Source organism: Sceloporus undulatus, chromosome 4 (genome assembly GCF_019175285.1).
Source record: "Sceloporus undulatus isolate JIND9_A2432 ecotype Alabama chromosome 4, SceUnd_v1.1, whole genome shotgun sequence".
NCBI lineage: Eukaryota > Metazoa > Chordata > Lepidosauria > Squamata > Phrynosomatidae > Sceloporus > Sceloporus undulatus.
The window spans coordinates 1,936,617-1,955,162 of record NC_056525.1 but is presented as its reverse complement, the minus strand read 5'-3'; the positions used below and the strand labels follow the sequence as shown (position 1 = coordinate 1,955,162).

The window sequence follows — 18,546 nt, the reverse complement described above, 5'->3', positions numbered from 1 at the left end:
CAGAAGGGATTGGTCGCAGCTCAGCAGCTGGGCTTCGGGAATAACAATAACAACCCTTAGCCCAGGAAGATGGCCCCTTAATGTGCAGTAAAGGAACATTTCTCTGCCTTAGGTCTCTAGTTCGAAGGAAAGGAGGGACAATAAATAAATAAATAAATGGTGGGGTCTTTAGATAGCTGAGATCAAGGATGCACACACTCTCAACCTGCCTAAGCAAAAGGCCACAAAGTGATACAGGGACAGGCTACTGCTATGGCTGGTTTGGCTAACAACAGTGGCCCCAAACTGAAGGCTCCAGCTCCCACCTTTGCTGTAAAGGAATCAATCCCTTCCTATGCAATATCTGCACTGGGCAGAACATGGCAGCTTTAGATAATGCTATTTTGTTAATGGATATCAGCACAAACTTATCTCTTTTGGGAGAATAATACACCGCCTAGTATTCATGTCTGCCTATTCAGCAGGGGAGAAGGCTGAACCTGCCTCCTCTCTAGACTGAGAGGCTCTGAGCAAATGAATTCAGAAAGGTGTTCCAGCATCTCCCTGGAAAAGGAAAAAAGGTCCTATCTTTCTATGAGAGGATGAAGATAAAGGATGCATACAGGCAAGCAGCCAGTGCCTGCAGCTCTCCCCACGCAAGCACCCTCCTGTGGCGCTGTATCGGCCTTCCCATCACCAGTCAGCTCTTTGGCACCGAGGGAACATAATACTTGACCCCTCCCCTGAACACCTCAATAGAGCTCATATTTCAATTTCCACCACCTCTGTACACATAACAACCTCTATTGCCTCTGTTCCCTTTGTCCTCAAGGGCAAGTGTGCTATTTGCTATTTTCCATTTTTAGGGCAAGTCAGCCGCCAGACATGGGGAAAAGAGACTTTATCCTGGATTGTGCAGAATTCACAGACATAGCCATGTTAGTCTGGAAAATCAGTCTGTAAAGGGATCTTGCCATGCCTCTGAGACTATTTGAAAGAAAGAAAATTGGTAGCATGAGCTTTTGTAGACTTGAGCCTACTTCCTCAGATGCACATTTTAGAGTTCTGGATTATGCAGTCCTTGAAGGAGGGTGGTGGAAGCAAAAGGCCGCCCTTGGCCATATTGTGTCCAGTTCTGGGCACCACAATTCAAAAAGGACATTGAGAAACTGGAGCATGTCCAGAGGAGGGCGACTAAAATGGTGAAAGGTCTGGAAACCTTGCCCTATGAGGAATGACTTAGGGAGCTGGGGATGTTTAGCCTGGAGAAGAGAAGGTTAAGAGGTGATATGATAGCCCTGTTTAAATATTTGAAAGGATGTCATATTGAGGAGGGAGCAAGCTTGTTTTCTGCTGCTCCAGAGAACAGGACCCGGAACAATGGATGCAAGCTCCAGGAAAAGAGATTCCAGCTCAACATTAGGAGGAACTTCCTGACAGTAAGGGCTGTTCAACTGTGGAACACACTCCTTCCTCGGAGTCTAGTGGAGTCTCCCTTCTTGGAGGTCTTCAAATGGAGGCTGGATGGCCATCTGTTGGGGATGCTTTGATTTGGATTTCCTGCATGGCAGGAGGTTGGACTGGATGGTCCGTGCGGTCTCTTCCAACTCTATGATTCTATGATTCTATGTACAGAGAAAAGCTCCGCCATCTGAAACGTCCTCAGAGCCCAGGGACAACAAATCACAAGACAGGAAGAAACAGGCCATACAGCTTTGCCCACCTGTGCATACCCCATTTTAATTTAGGCTCCAAGAATGTTAAATGTTGCTTTACTAGAACCATTGCCTACATACTGAAAGAGGTTTGCAACCTGCCAACATTATTATACAGGGAAGAAGTGAGGCTGTGTTGTTAAGGGACTCCACAGAGTCAAGTAAGACCCTGCCTCAAGGCACTTACAGTGAGGAGAAGGGAGCAAGACAGAACAGCTTTAACATTCTCCAGCTCTATGACAGCTATCAGGGCAGCTAGTGTGACACCTGCTAAAAAGATGTCCCAATCCTACACTTGTTAAAAAGGCGCATGGAAAGCCTGAACAGACTGACAGTCCAGCTATTCCACCCTTCAGCCTGGCACTGAGCTTTACTGGCAGCCGATGCTCTGATGGTGTGATGGCAGGCAGGCTTGATAGCCCAGGGGCCTGTTCTGACGGCTGCTTGCAGTGCAAGAGTCTACCATGCTCTCTGAACTAGACAAAGGTGCCACGGGCAATAGCTCACTCTATACAACTTGACAGTGTCCAGAGCAAACCAGGGATTAGTTTTCTGCCTTCAAGATGGTGGGCACATCCCAATCCACAGATAAATTTAGAATGTACGGAAGCGAAAAGCAGAACGACCAGCTTTGGGGGTAGAATTCAAAGACATAACCATGACAGTCTGAAATATCAATATGCAAAGGGTCTTGTAGCATCTTTGAGACTGAAAGAAAGAAAGAGGTTTTAGCATAAGCTTTCGTAGATCTGGTCGACTTCCTCAGAAGCATGGAGTGAACTGGCACCTAAAAAGGACGAAGTCAATGGAAGCTTATGCCTTCTCATTCACTCTATGTGTTTGAGGAAGTTGACCAGGTTTACGAAAGCTTATGGCCTGTTTACTCTATGCATCTGAGGAAGGAGACCAAATCTATGAAAGCTTATGGCCTGTTCACTCCAGGCATCTGAGGAAGGAGACTGGGTCTATGAAAGCTGAGGCTACAGCTTCTTTCTCTTAGTACCAAAGGAGCTACAAGATCCCTCTGCATCCTAACCCCCTTTGGGGTTACACCATGTTCCAACCCGGAGTCTGGGGTTTCAGTATATGACTGGACAGACCTAATCCCAGCTACTGTCACAAAGCAGCTGACTTGACAGGACTCTCCTCCTCTGGCTGAGCAACTGACTCCTCTCAAAAGGGGGCAAATTCTGGCACACTTCCCCCCCCCCCCAAGAAATGGGGACGGGGAGGTGGGGTGTAAACAACATAGTGTCTACCTCACTTAGAAAACAGAACACAGCAAACTGGGGAAACCCTATAGGAAGGTCAGAGAGGACAGCAAGGTAAAAATCATTACTATTATTTTATTCATTTATTTCCTGCCTTTCTCCCAATGGAACTCAAGGCAGCTAATGGCATTTTAAACATACTGTACATCTGAGGAAGTGGACTTAAGTCTACAAAAACTCATGCTGCCAATTTCTTTCGTTCAGTTAGTCTCAAAGGTGCTACAAGATCTCTTTACATACTGATTTTACAGACTAACACGGCTATATCTTTGAATATTTTAAACAATACAAGTTTAAAACACTATGAAAGTTACATGAAAGCATAAAATATATAATTTAACAATCCTATATTAAAACAATTAAAAATACTAACATGCATTAAAACAATAAAAATAAAAACCATATACAGACTCTTAAAAGAGGACAGAAGCTGATTCCTCCCATTGCTTCCCCCTTCTCCTCAGGACTAGCTCTACAGAAGATGGAGAACCACCCCAATGTCTAGAGCTACAAGAATTGGGGGTGGGGGGGTGGGGATGGTCCCTTTGCAACTGAAATGGAAGGGGCTCCTCCTCATCACTGTTTTTGGACAGACATATCCCAAGCTCTTCTTTGCAGTTTGCTCAAGAAAAACCTCCCTGTACCCTGACTGTGGAACAACCTGCACAGGTTTCTTTCTTTGCAAGTGGGAACCTAGATACAGATGGCTAATAGCTGGAGAGTGACGACTGTTTGACACAGCCTTCAGAAACTGTGCCTGGAAGGGAAGCAGCATCTGGCAGCACCAAGAGAGAGACAGAGCCACAAGCTGGTCAGAAAGCATTCCCTGCCGTCGTCTACAAGGGGGTCAGGCGTTCCTGGCTGGCTTCCAGAACACAAATGAAAAGCCCCCTGAAGCCGGTGGGCTCTTTTCCTGCTCCTCCTCACCTTCGCCAGAGCTTCCAATTTAAAAGGTGGAGGAAAGCCAGCTGTATGAAGGGCAACCTTTTCCCAAATGCCTCACCCAAGTGCCACTCTGTCAGAATGCACAGCATTAAAGACTGTGACGGAGGGTGACCCATCTGGGAGTAGAGGAAATCCTCTTGGATCTTGCTTGCTGTGGAAAATGCTTTTTTATAACTACATGTGGATGCTCTAGTTCATGCCACAGGGGAAAAGCATACCAAATCCAGTCTGAAAACATCCTCTTGGGATGGCAGTTCAATCGTGCTAATCTGAATGATGTGGACAGTTTTCAGCAGGCAAAGTGCTGTTGCCTGGCCCAAAAGCGGCTATCATTTCATCAATACTTGCAAAGGCTTTGGACTAAAGCCTCAGTTCAAAACAGCTGGAAAAGAAAGGTTGAGATATATACAGCTATATCTGTTTGTGTTAATCCTTTATGAACCCTCTCCCCCAAAGGGACATTCTGAATGCAAGCTTCTCAAGGCAGGGGCCTACCTTCCTGACTGTTTTTTATAAAAGCTCTGTGGATGGTGATGCTACTATGAAAATACTAGGCTAATCATCATTCTTAATCAGTATACTTTGGAACACCATTATTTACACCCCTGCCCCTGTGATGGCAGACCTCTTAAAAGCAGCATTCAGAAACTCAGTCATGTTAGTCTGCAGTATCAGTATGCAAAGCTTACACTTTATAAACTGCTCAGGGAGTGCTTAAGTGCACTGATAAGCGGTATAGAAATGTACTTGCTATTGCTACTGCTATAGGGATCTTGTAGCACCACTGAGACTGAGCCAAAGACACTGTAGCTTTCAAGAGTTTGGTCTATGCAAGCTTATGCTACAAAATCTTTTATACAAGATTCCTTTGCGTACTCTTTGCCCACTTTCCAAACTCTTAAGAGCAGTAAGGCTTGCATCCCACCTGAGAAAATAAAACAGAAAGCTCCTATGTGAGAAATCTATCTACTGCACAGATCCAGACTGAAGTGCCTAACGCTTTTATCAGCAAAGCTAGATTGAGACTGATTTTACAGCTGAGATTTGGGGAATTATAACTCAGTAAGAGAATGCAAAGTGCAGGTGATGCGAAAGGCCTTTGCCTGAGACCTTGGAAAGACAGAGCCAGTCAGGATGGACAGCACTGGAAGAGGCAACATCGAGGACTGCCTGAAGGAAGAGGCCCCTCCCTCTTCAACTGTCATCTCGGCCTCAGAGGGAGCCATCAGGCAGACCCAGCAACATCGGGGACTGTCTGAAGGAAGAGGCCCCTCCCTCTTCAACTGTCATCTCGGCCTCAGAGTGGAGCCATCAGGCCAGAGCCCAGACAACATCAAGGACTGCCTGAAGGAAGAGGCCCCTCCCTCTTCAACGGTCCTCGGCTCAGAGGGAGCCATCAGGCAGACCAGCAACATCGGGGACTGCCTGAAGGGAGGCCCCTCCCTCTTCAACTGTCATCTCGGCCTCAGAAGGAGCCATCGGCAGACCCAGCAACATCGGGGACTGCCTGAAGGAAGAGGCCCCTCCCTCTTCACTGTCATCTCGGCCTCAGAGGGAGCCATCAGGCAGACCCAGCAACATCGGACTGCCTGAAGGAAGAGGCCCCTCCCTCTTCAATGTCACTCGGCCCAGAGGGAGCCATCAGGCAGACCCAGCAACACGAGGACTGCCTGAAGGAAGAGGCCCCTCCCTCTTCAACTGTCATCTCGGGCCTCAGGGAGCCATCAGGCAGACCCAGCAACATCAAGGACTGCCTGAAGGAAGAGGCCCTCCCTCTTCAACTGTCATCTGGCCTCAGAGGGAGCCATCAGGCAGACCCAGCAAAATCGGGGACTGCCTGAAGAAGAGGCCCCCCCTCTTCAACTGTCATCTCGGCCTCAGAGGGAGCCATCAGGCAGACCCGCAACATCGGGGACTGCTGAAGGAAGAGGCCCCTCCCCTCTTCAACTGTCATCTCGGCCTCAGAGGGAGCCATCAGGCAGACCCAGCAACATCGGGACTGCCTGAAGGAAGAGGCCCCTCCCTCCTCAACTGTCATCTCGGCCTCAGAGGGAGCCATCAGGCAGACCCAGCAACATCGGGGACTGCCTGAAGGAAGAGGCCCCTCCCTCCTCAACTGTCATCTCGGCCTCAGAGGGAGCCATCAGGCAGACCCAGCAACATCGGGGACTGCCTGAAGGAAGAGGCCCCTCTCCTCAACTGTCATCTCGGCCTCAGAGGAGCCATCAGGCAGACCCAGCAACATCGGGGATGCCTGAAGGAAGAGGCCCCTCCCTCTTCAACTGTCATCTCGGCCTCAGAGGGAGCCATCAGGCAGACCCAGCAACATCGGGGACTGCCTGAAGGAAGAGGCCCTCCCTCCTCAACTGTCATCTCGGCCTCAGAGGGAGCCATCAGGCAGACCCAGCAACATCGAGGACGGCCTGAAGGAAGAGCCCCTCCCTCTTCAACTGTCATCTCGGCCTCAGAGGGAGCCATCAGGCAGACCCAGCAACATCGAGGACTGCCTGAAGGAAGAGGCCCCTCCCTCTTCAACGTCATCTCGGCCTCAGAGGGAGCCATCAGGCAGACCCAGCAACATCGAGGACTGCCTGAAGGAAGAGGCCCCTCCCTCTTCAACTGTCATCTCGGCCTCAGAGGGACCATCAGGCAGACCCAGCAACAGACGGACTGCCTGAAGAAGAGGCCCCTCCCTCTCAACTGTCATCTCGGCCTCAGAGGGCCATCAGGCAGACCCAGCAACATCGAGGACTGCCTGAAGGAGAGGCCCCTCCCTCTTCAACTGTCATCGCGCCCCAGAGGGAGCCATCAGGCAGACCCAGCAACATCGAGGACTGCCTGAAGGAAGACCCCTCCCTCTTCAACTGTCATCTCGGCCTCAGAGGGAGCCATCAGGCAGACCCAGCAACACCGAGGACTGCCTGAAGGAAGAGGCCCTCCTCTTCAACTGTCATCTCGGCCTCAAGGGAGCCATCAGGCAGACCCAGCAACATCGAGGACTGCCTGAAGGAGAGGCCCCTCCCTCTTCAACGGTCATCTCGGCCGCAGGGAGCCATCAGGCAGACCCAGCAACATCGAGGACTGCCTGAAGGAAGAGGCCCCTCCCTCTCAACTGTCATCTCGGCCGCAGGGGAGCCATCAGGCAGACCCAGCAACATCGAGGACGGCCTGAAGGAAGAGGCCCTCCTCTTCAACTGTCATCTCGGCCTCAGAGGGAGCCATCAGGCAGACCCAGCAACATCGGGGACTGCCTGAGAGCTGGTGGAGGACTACTTCTGCCGCTGCCCCCCCCATGTCACCTGGAAGAAGCTCCCCAGAACTGCGGAGGACTGTCTTGCCGCTGGTGGCTTTTTACCAGGGGGGAGGGGTCAGTGAGAGAGGGGTGTTTTTATGTATTCTTATTGTTTTATTGATATTTGCTGTGAACCGCCCTGATCTATGGAAGGGCGGTATAAATATAATTTATTTTTTTTTTATTTAGGTGCACACTCCTGTGACCTGGCAGAAGGTGGCTTCCCCTGCTTCTCTCACTCACCCTTGCCCACAAAAGAGTGTCAGCCTATTTGCTTTCTTATAGACTGCCAAGCTCCCCAGGCACAGCCAGGTAGAAAACCACAAAACAGGATGCTTCTGTGTATATTCTGAGACACATAACTTGTTTGGGGTATGAGACCCAAACAACCTATTTGCACAAAGTCCTCTTCGGTCTACTGCAAGCTTTCTACATTTCAGCAACCTAATTAAGGAGAAAGGAGCCATTTTGTTTTTCTATTGTTAAAAAATAATGGGAGGAAGAAACTGTGCTGACCCAGAGGTCAACAAGGCACCCTGAGCTATCATCTGTTTTTTCCTGTCAGGGCCTAGAGAATACCTGGGATTAGTTAATGACCTCTGAGCTCCCCACAGGTAGGCTGGGATGCACATTTATTATCACCAAAACATCTTATACAGAAGATAACGGGACATAATAGTGTGTAAACTGTACAGACTGTCACCACCTTAACTAGGCCAATGTAGGACTCCAAGAATACAAACGAGTCCTGAACACATTGCCATAAACATTGCTTTGGTAAAACAAGCCCCTATGCCAACAAAAGAGCTCAGTTCTTGAATCCAAGGTAGTTTGGGGGGGGGGGACATTTTTTTACCTTTAGGTGGGGACGTTGGAGTCTTCCATAGACAGTTTCAACTGCTGTATGAACTCGCTGCCATACACGCTCCTCTCTTGCCAGATATTCAGCAATCGTTCCAAGGGCTTTTGGCAGCCCTCATCTGCCTCTCTAGAAAGTCAGAAACAGAAACAAGTCAGGAGCTGGAGCAGAGGAAGAGATGCCTGGGGAAGAAGTGCTAGAGCAACAGCAATGGCAATATCAAGTACATTTCATACCGCTGATCAGTACACTTAAGCACTCCCTGAGCGTTACAATGCGTAAGCCAATTGCTCCCAACAAGCTGGGCACTCATTTAGCAACCTTGGAATGATGCAGAGTCTCCTTCTCCTCTACCCAAAAAAAAAAAAAAGAACCCCAAAATGACACAGAAGCTAAGCAGCTATGGAAACCTGCAGAGACTCAGCCAGACTTTTCAGGATAGTTGTTCAGCAGCTGTAATTAATAGGTGCCTGCACTTAAAACATGCAAAGTTCAAAATAACAAGAGTTTCTAGTCATCCACAGGACACAATGAGAGTAGAATTATCTAGAACACATTTGACTCCTCCTCCCCGTGTGTTCTAGATATCATCACGCTTGCAGACTTACAGTCGTCTCTAAATAGCACCACAGCCTTTAACAAGAAGATAACATATTGCGTGTCAAGAAATGACACATAGCTGCTCATTTGCAGCCTGCCCCACAGCGAGAGAAGAATCACCCAATGACAGATGGAGCGAGCCAAGCAGAAAGGCAATCTGAAAGAAAAACCTGATAAATCCATACATAGCATTTGAGGAGTGGACCTCACTTCAAATGGTGTTCAGGCAGAGTGGAGGCACGTGGAATAACTAGCAAGCGCACCAGGCTGCCAACTGTGGAAGCCTGATGGAAACAGGCTGAGATTTCTGGAGGGAATACTGCAATTGATGCTGTGTTTGCCACAGTTATAACTCTTCAAATAATGGATCAAAGGGAAGCTAGATTTGCTGAAGTCTGAGAACATTTATGCTGAACAGACAGGTTAGATCTAGTGCCCATTTTAATCCCAGAGAGCAAATGCATTAAGCAACTGCAGAGGGACTAGAGCCTAGAGGCAGCAGTCAGTCTGTGAATTTCAATATAACCCCATCTTCCCTGGCCATAATATACCCCTCCAATCTCTTGTTTCTCACAGGGCCTCCCTCAGCCACACAGTACGAAGAATTTGGGTCCAAGTGCTCTACAACATCTTAACATGTGGAAGTCTTGTTAAAATGACTGACAACCCACTCACTCTGGAAAAAGAAACTAAATGGATGGACATTTTGTAGAAGTTAGCACTACTGTGGAGAGGAGTCTGGCTTTTACATTTGTTAAGGGGAAAACAGAGGACATGGAAGACAGCTGTCATTGTCAATGAAAGAAACCAGGCATTATCCATCACTGCTTCTTTTGGATCTATCTGCTATTGTGACAAGATACATGTCCAGAAACCATAAAGGTGTGGTCCAAACACAGCATGTGCAAAAGAAGGAGTTATTCAGCCTAAACTTTATTTACTGCTTTGAAAACCAGAGCAGTCCTCATTTTAGCCATGTTGCTGGAGTGATCCTGGCAAAGTGATCCCAGACAAGGATGTATCTCCCCCTTAAAAACTACATCTTACCAGTTCCCCAGGGCAAGCATGAATGTCACAATGCAGGAAACTAAACACAAGAAAGTTTGCCACCTGAACACCCCAACTCTGTGCTTTCCTGTACTGCTGGCTTTCAGTTCTCTACAATTATGGAGACTAAAAGAGGATTCAAATGAAAGCGCCCTGATCTGAACTGAACTCTTCCACACCCCAGGAAACAGCTTGTGAGTAAACTAGGCCACCAAATTAATCCCTAGAAGGACATTTAAGAACAGAAACAACCATGTGAATGGCTCAACTCTGGAGGTTTGTCAGTTGCACCAACACAAGTGTTTCAAGGTCTCCACCAGGAAAACTAAACAGGCCACAAGATGCTGAAAGCAAGGCATAAGCCATCATCCTCATCAGTTTTCCAAACTGCCCAGGATCAGCTGCCTAACCACTCTTGGAAAGAAGAGCAACGGACACTGCTGATCTGAATAGGGAAGCTGTATAGTAGCTCAACATTTTTCCTACAGGGTCCACCAAGTTTTTCCTTAATCAGCCAGTTCCAATTATTTCTGTGACAAAAGGCACTGCCATAGATTTTACTTTTGGTAGCAATCATAACCTGGCCTGAAAGTTCTCAGGGTTACGATGCAATAAAAATCCTTTCAGATCTGCAGAGAGGTAAGGCTCTTTTCCTGTAGCCTGCATCCATTGTTCCATACCCTAGACACTGGAGCAGCAGAAAACAAGCTTGCTCCATCCTCAGTATGACACCGCTTCAAAAGCCCTGTTTAAGTATTTGAAGGGGTGTCACACTGAGGATGAAGCAAGCTTGTTTTCTGCTGCTCCAGGGACTGGGACATGGACCAATGGATTCAAACTACAGGAAAAGAGATTCCACCTCATCATTAGAAGGAACTTCCTGGCAATAAGAGCTGTTTGACAGTGGAACACACTCCCTCTGATTTTGGTGGAGTCTCCTTCTTTGAAGGTTTTTAAACAGAAGTTTGATTGTGGGTTCCTGCAGGGCAGAAATGGAGTTGGGCTGGATGGTCCTTCTGGTCTCATCCTACAGTACTTTATAATTCTATGAGAGAGAGGCTGAGGAATAATGACCTCATTATACATACCTGGCAACATGTGAAAAAGCATCCACAAGAACAGTTTCGAACTCCCTTGTGAACTCGGGTCCTTTCCGTTTACTGTTTTGGATGACATCATTGGCCAAGTATAGGAAAGTGAGCTTCCTACTGGACTTTGCTAGTAATAAAAGAAAAAGAAAGTATTTGTATGGCATGTTTAGCTTCAAGCAACTCTTCACAGTCTGTCTCATTCAGTTTCATACCCTCCTTGAGGTTTCCAGGAGGACTATTACCAAAGAAGAAGTGCCAAATTCTATGACATTAGCTGTACTGGCTTATTACTTCCCCATTGCCCATGTATTACACAGGTACAGTCATAGTGGGCTGTTTAACACAACAAGGAGTCCAGCTGCATTATGAGAGGCTCGGGTTACTGTGCCACATGCTTCTGACTATCAGATACAACCAATGGTTTTCCAAGCTAGATTTTTTTTATAATAGAAGATTCATACACTTCATTTCAATAGCTGCATGCTTTCAAGGCAAATAGTTCCCAGCCCAGCCAGCTTCAAGTCAGATACTCAAGAGAGAAAGTGTCTTAGAAACAAAGGGGTGATATAGTTAATTTTTTTGATTCTATATTTGTTTATTTACTTATATTATTCACTTGCTGCCCCATAACAAAGAAGAACTCAGAGACATAGCTATGCTAGTTTGGAATAGCTGCATGCAAAGGAAGGGATCTTGTAGCACCTTTAACACTAACTATGCAAAAGAAGTTCATAGACTTGGTCTACTTTCTCAGATGCCTAACAAAAGTTATCCAATAAGGTAAAATAAAGTAGCAAGACACGGTCGTATAAAATTAGCAACAAATCCAAGAAAACAACGAGTGGAGAGTAAGGGTCAGCAAAGCTAAGAGAGAGGCTACATCTACACTGTAGAAATAATGCAATTTGACACCACTTTAACTGCCGTGGGTCCAACTACAGAATCCTGGGATTTGTAATTTTGTGTGGCACCAGCACTCTTTGGCAGAGAAGAGTAAAACTATGGTTCTCAGGATTCCATAAGATGAAGCTACAGCATTTAAAGTGGTGTCAAACTGCATTATTTCTACAGTGTAGATCCACCCAAAGTTCAAAGTTACAGATATAAAAAGGCCTTTTCTTGGTGCTGGTGGAACATTAGAGCACAGCACTACTATAATCAACTCTACTAACTACTGTAATGTACTCTACATGGGGCTGCCTTTAGAGACTGTTCAGAAACTTCAGCGGATCCAGAATGCTGACTGGGGGTCAGTTATAGAAACCATATAGCTCCCTTGTTAAAAAAGCTTCACTAGCTATTGGTTTGTTTCTGGGCACAATTCAAAGTGCTGGTCATGACCTCCATCTCTGAGAAGGTGGCAGACGCAACCTTGTATTAGGCAAGGGAAGTTTGGTTTGGGCTTTGGTTTGCGTGGTGGGCCTTGTTTACCTTGTGAGAGAATGGGTCAAGGAAAAGTGATCTCCCTGCAGCTGGATGGTACAGGGAGATGGAAGAATTATATCCCAGTGCCAAAAGATAAGATGTTCCAGCTCATCTTGGCACCTGGTAAACTGATAAACAACCCAGTAGTGAGCATGGGAACATCTCTTCTTTTTCTTTGCCCTAGCCTAGACCCTTAATAATAATAATAATAAATAAAACTTTAATTTATATCCCGCTTTTTGTTACCACAATCAAAGCGGCATACAACCTTTTAAAAATACAATATATACAAACCCTCCTTAAAAAAAGGATTAAACAATTCTAACCATTAAAATTACAGACAATAAAATCTAAAAACAATAATACAATAATAGAATAACGGTGGGCAGAGTCTTCACTTGTATATGTCTGTGGGGGGTTCTTTATGTGTCCGGGATCTATTCCGGGAAGGCCTGCCGGAAGAGATCCATCTTGACAGCTTTCTTGAAGCTCTCTAGGTTGATAATTTGACGGATCTCATCCGACAGGCCATTCCATAAAGTTGGAGCAATTGCGGAAAAAGTCCTCTGGGAGGTTTCCATCAATCTGGTCTTTGTGGACTGCAACAAATTCCTCCCAGAGGATCTGAGGGTACGAGTGGATTGTACGGAAGGAGGCGATCCCTTAAACAGGTTGGGCCCAAGCCATGGAAGGCTTTAAAGGTAATGACCAACACCTTATACTATCCCCGGAAACTAATAGGCAGTCAGTGGAGTGATTTCAATATTGGTGTAATATGGTCACTCCTTTAGGTTGACAGTGATGTTTTTCGAGAAGCCTCCAATGGGTGTGTGAAATGTCAATTGGCTGCAGTGGAGGGAGCAGGCGTGCGTACGCTTGGCCCCAAGTGCTGATGAGAAAGAGTCCTGATGGATGCTGGGGCTGATTACAAGCCCTGGCGGCCTGATTAAAGTCCCCAGTGCCAGGGGGAAGATGCCGGTAAGGGATGGAAGAGGGAGCGAGCAACGGCCTTGGCCTCGCGAATGACTGAAACCGTGAGTGCCAAGGCCATGAATCCAAAGGGACCACTGTATATGTATACATGCACAAATACATACACTGTACTCTGTGAATTCATGTATATGTGTATGTGTGTGTGTGTGTGTGTGTGTGAAGTGTGTGAAAAATACACTGCCATATTAAGACATTAATAATTTATTATTATGACATTAATATTATGGCAGAAAAGACATAAAATAATATAATAAATATATATATATATATATATATATATATATATATATATATATATAGACTGTAAGCCTGAGAGCAGGGAACTGTCATATTAACAATCTGTAAGCTGCTCTGGCAGCCTTTGTGGCTGAAGAGCGGGGTACAAATAAATAACAGAAAAATATCAAGTGATATAAAATTATTTAAAAACATTCAAGGTAAATAAACATGCAGCTCATGCATCCTCTTACAGACCTTTCTACACTTAGTGCTGGAACAGACAGGCAAGTTAAGCTGCCTTCCGGGCGGCTTGGGAATACAGTGTTTCTATGTCACACGCTCCCAAGAAGCTGCCCATCTAATCACAGGAGGGTGATTCAGGACGCTCCGGGGGCATGGCGTTTACATGCTGCAGGAGTGCCCAGAACCCACCCTGGGTTTGCAACTAGACTGCTTAAGGTGCCTTTTTGCTGGCCCAAATAGGAGTGGATCCTTTCTGCTCCTATTTGGGCTGGCTCCAGGGCAGATAGGGCTGCAACGTGTGGTTGCCGTGGCTCTGAAGCAACCAGCTCTGAGCGGCCCCAATCCGCCCTTTTTGTGCTGTCTGTTTCAGCCCTAAGTCACCCAATGTTTATTCAAATGAAAAGGTTCTTTGCTTGCTGGGGGCAAGAGAACAGAGAGGGAGCCAGTCAAAACTTGCACAAATTTCCACAGTCTTGGAGCAGCCACCAAGAAGACTCTCTTCTGCCTCCTCACCAAATGTACCTCTGATAGTGACAGAACTTCCTCCCTGAAAATCTTAAAACTGAGACAGGCTCATTTTATTTTAGTGGTAATGCATTATGCAATATGCATATGCAATGCAGCTTTCCTTTAAAACGAACGAACCCAATGAACTCAGGAAGAGGAGGCTATTCTTGGGAATCCCAGTGTAGAGATGCCATGAAAGAGCCAGACCCGAAAGAACAATCTCTAGCTGAGCAGGTCACACACACTCCAGAAAGCTAACAGATGGCAACATCACGGCTGAGATGAAAACCAATACTTGGGTGCTGGAGGATCCCTGAGACACAATTCTGTTCTGCCTCTTGCCTTTTCCCTCCCATTCGCTTCTCCTTCTGTGTCTAGTCTTTATTTCTAGACTGCAAGCCTGAGGGCAGGGATGTTCTTGTCTTTTGGGAGACTTCCTGGCTGCAGAGCAAACTATAAATTATATACTGTGAGTATATGTATATGTATGTGTGTACCTTCAAGTCATTTCCAACTTATGGTGACCCTAAGGCAAACCTGTAATGGGGTTTTCTTGGCAAGTGTCTTCATAGAGTGTTTGCCATTGCCATCCTCTGCAGCTGAGAGAGTGTGATTTACTCAAGGTCACCCAATGGATTTAACATGGCTGAGCCATGATTCGAACTCTAGTCTCCAGAGTCATAAGTCCAAAGCTCACACACTACACTATGCTGGTTTGTTCATTTCATATATATATATATATATATATATATATATATATATATATATATATATATACATACATACATACATACATATACACACACACATCACATCAGCAGAGAAGACAGCAACTGCTTTAGATGCATATCCACATTTACTCTGGAATTATCCAAATTTAAGAAAACCCTCAAGTAATGAGCCAGAGCGGCATAGTGGTCTTAGAAGTGGACTCCAACTCTGGAGTTGATTCCCAGCTTGGCCATGAAACTCAGTGGGTGACTGTGGTCAAGTCACACACTCTCAACCTCAAGGGAAGGTCATGGCAAACCTCTTCTGGACAAATCTTTGCCAAGAAACCCCCATGATAGGATCACCCTAAGTTGGAAATGACTTCAAGGCACACAAAACACACACAGAGCTCCTTAATGATGCAGCCTACCGCCAGGAACTGGATAAATCTTTTCTGGAGTCTCTCCTTTAAGTCTGTTCTATGCCAAGAGCAGCAATGCACTAGTCCCCATACTCTTGCATCCTTGTGGTTTGGTAAGAGTTCTGAGCAGCTCAGTGGGTCCAGAGAGGCCGGACTGGTAACTGTCTAGCATCCATCAGTAAGTACACCTTAAGCTGTGAAACTTGGCATTTCCAGTGATCCCCATAAGCCAGGTCACACAGCTCTCGCCTTATACAAACCAAGAGATAGAGAAAGATAGCTGGAAGCAACCTGGGACTATTAAGGAAAGAGAACCAAATGGGACACTGCTATAATTATGCAAGATACCAGAACAGAAGACGGAACAAAAGCGTCTTCTCCTGACACTCTTGATTCATGAACTACCCACTTAACAATGAACCCAAACATAACTTGCAGCATCAGAATTAGAACAGAGTGAGCTCAAGGAGCCTTAATATCCTGCTCTTGAAGTAAAATGGTGGACTTCTGGACACACTGGGCAGTTGAGAACAGGCCATACCAGCAATAAGACCCAAATGACATGATTTGATAGAGATGTTCTTGATATACTGTAAACATCTATATCTGTATCCCTATCCATACAATTGACCCTCCACATATGTGGCTTTTTGACTTTTGCGCATTTGATGATCTGCGGTTTTGATTGATATGTTCTCTCTAGGAATCATCCTCCAGCGCAACTCTGCAAGAGGTTGACCATAGAGTTGTGCTGGAGAACCTAGCAGTTTGTAGAGAAAACACTTTTCTGGACATTTGCAGGTCCTCCAGCATGATTCTATGGTCAATCGATTTAGAATCATAGAATCGTAGAGTTGGAAGAGACCACAAGGGCCCTGATCCAGTCCAACCCCATTCTGCCATGCAGGAACTCTCAATCAAAGCATCCCCATTAACAGATGGCCATCTAGCCTCTGTTTAAAGACCTCCAAGGAAGGAGACTCCACTACACTCCGAGGAAGGAGTGTGTTCCACTGTCAAACAGCCCTTACTGTCAGGAAGTTCCTCCTAATGTTCAGGTGGAATCTCTTTTCCTGGAGCTTGCATCCATTGTTCCGGGTCCTGTTCTCTGGAGCAGCAGAAAACAAGCTTGCTCCCTCCTCAATATGACATCCTTTCAAATATTTAAACAGGGCTATATCACCCCTTAACCTTCTCTTCTCCAGGCTGAACATACACAGCTCCCTGAGTTGTTCCTCATAGGGCTTCATGGTTTCCAGACCCTACTTCTGGCAGATGTTGACCACAGAGCTGCACTGGAAGACCTGGAGAGGCCTAGAGAGGTGTTCTCTCAGGTAAAAAGGGTTGTTGTTTTTAATTTGTGGGTTTTCCACATTCAGGGGTTTTTTTCACCCCTAACACCAGGAATGTAATAATAAAGGAGCCCTGGTGGTGCAGTGATTAAATGCCTCTCCTGCAGCCATATTATTTATTTATTTATTTATAAAGTGCTGTAAATGTACACAACGCTGTACGTACAATCTTTTTAATTGGACGGTTCCCTGCCCTCAGGCTTACAATCTAAAAAGACACAAGGCAAAAGAAGAAGGGAAAGGTGGTGGGGAAGGGGATGTTCACATTGTTCGCATGGCTGCCCCTGGGCATCTGGGTAGCTTAGGTGAGTGGCTACCAGGGGCTGAGGGAGGCTGAGGGAGGGCAGGACCCCTCCAATGCCCTGGGGCAGCTTGTTATGCAAGTGTCCAGCCTTGCTGGCATTGGCTCCTCCAGCCCAGTCATCCTTTCCAGTGTCATCCTGGGCACCTGGGTGGCTTAGGCAACTATCCAAGAGAGAGCAGATACAGCACCAATGACCTGGGTCACTCTTTACGCAGCTGTTCAGCCTTCCTGAGTGAGGGCAGGACCCAGCCTTCTCAATGCTGATCTATGGGCCCCTGGGTGGCTTAGACGAATACCCAGGAGGGGCTGAAGGAGGAAAGCACTCCCAGGAGGCTGCTTATGCTAGTGTTCAGCCTCGCTGGCATCAGCTCCAAGCCACAATGTCTTCTCATTGCTTCCCGCCAGGCATCTGGGTGGCTCAAGCATGTAGCTACCAGGGGCCAAGGGAGAGGAGAACGCCTTCCGATGCCCCGGCAGGCCCCTTTATGCAAGTGTTTGGCCATGCTGGCATTGGTCCCATGCCACTCAGCCTAGGCATCTGGGTGGCTTGGACAAGGGGCCACCAGGGCCTGAGTGGGGGCAGGACCCCCTGCTCCTCGTGACATAAGGATGGGCCACTTGGGGCATCAGAGGGGCCTAAGCCGCCCAGATGCCCAAAGGGTGCTGCTGGGAAGGCTGGATGGCCTGGAGCTGATACCAGCAAGGCTGAAGGGGACCCTGGGAGGGGGTTTCCGCTTTGCTGGCATCGGCTTCTTCTCAGTGCCATCCCCTGAGCTCCTCTGAGGCTTAGACGGTTAGCAACCACAAGCTGAGCCAAGGCAGGAGGATCCTTAGGCAAAGCTTCATCCTCGCTGGCATCAGCTCCAGGTCTTTAGACAGGGCTCTCGTGTCGCCTCTTCACCTTCTCTTCTCCAGGCGAAACATCCCCAGCAATTCCCTCAGTCTCTCCAGGCCCTTCACCATTTTAGTCTTCCTCCTTTGGACACAGGGCTCCAGTTTCTCAATCTCCTTTCTGAACTGAGGAGCCCAGAACTGGGCCCAGGATTATTCCAGATGAGGCCAAAGCAGAACAGAGGAGCACTATGCCTTCCCTGGGTCTAGAGACTAGGCTTCTTCTGTCGATGCGGCCTAGAAGTGCCTTGGCCTTCTTAGCCGCTGCATCGCAGCCTTGGCTCAGGCTCCGCTGGCGGCCTACTTAGACCCCCTTCAGGCGTATCCCTCTCCCGCCCGGCTCCCTGGGCCCTGCTGCTCCCGCTCACCCTTCCTTAGCTCGCGGTGCCAGACGGTGACGATGGGCCCGGCGTGCTTCCGGTGGTGGATGAGCCACAGGCTCAGCGTCTGGACGCTCTGCTGGGAGTTGCTCAGCTCCGACAGCTTCCGCTCCAGCGCCGACTCCGAGAACGAAGACATCGCCCTCCGGCCGGCGGACCGAGGCAGGGAGCCGGGCCGGGACCGGAGCAGGACCGGGAGCGGCCCCCGTCCCGCCTGCCCTTCCCGGGCCTCCCCTCCTTCTTCTTCTTCCCCCCCTTCAGAGGCAGCCAACAACCGCCACAAAATGGCCGCCCGACCTTT

The 18,546-nt window shown here is 47.5% G+C and overlaps 1 protein-coding gene across 1 annotated transcript in view; it reads right to left on the bottom strand.

Annotated features, from left to right (window-relative positions):
* The window catches only part of RPRD1B (regulation of nuclear pre-mRNA domain containing 1B), a 59,870-nt gene extending 41,348 nt beyond the window's left edge, over positions 1–18,522 (bottom strand). Inside the window, 4 exon segments of the mRNA XM_042461934.1 lie at positions 8,059–8,077; positions 8,079–8,190; positions 10,797–10,926; positions 18,234–18,522. Of these exon segments, the coding sequence (XP_042317868.1) occupies positions 8,059–8,077; positions 8,079–8,190; positions 10,797–10,926; positions 18,234–18,384 (412 nt within the window). The 5' untranslated portion in view covers positions 18,385–18,522.
* Positions 18,523–18,546: the final 24 nt, after the last annotated feature.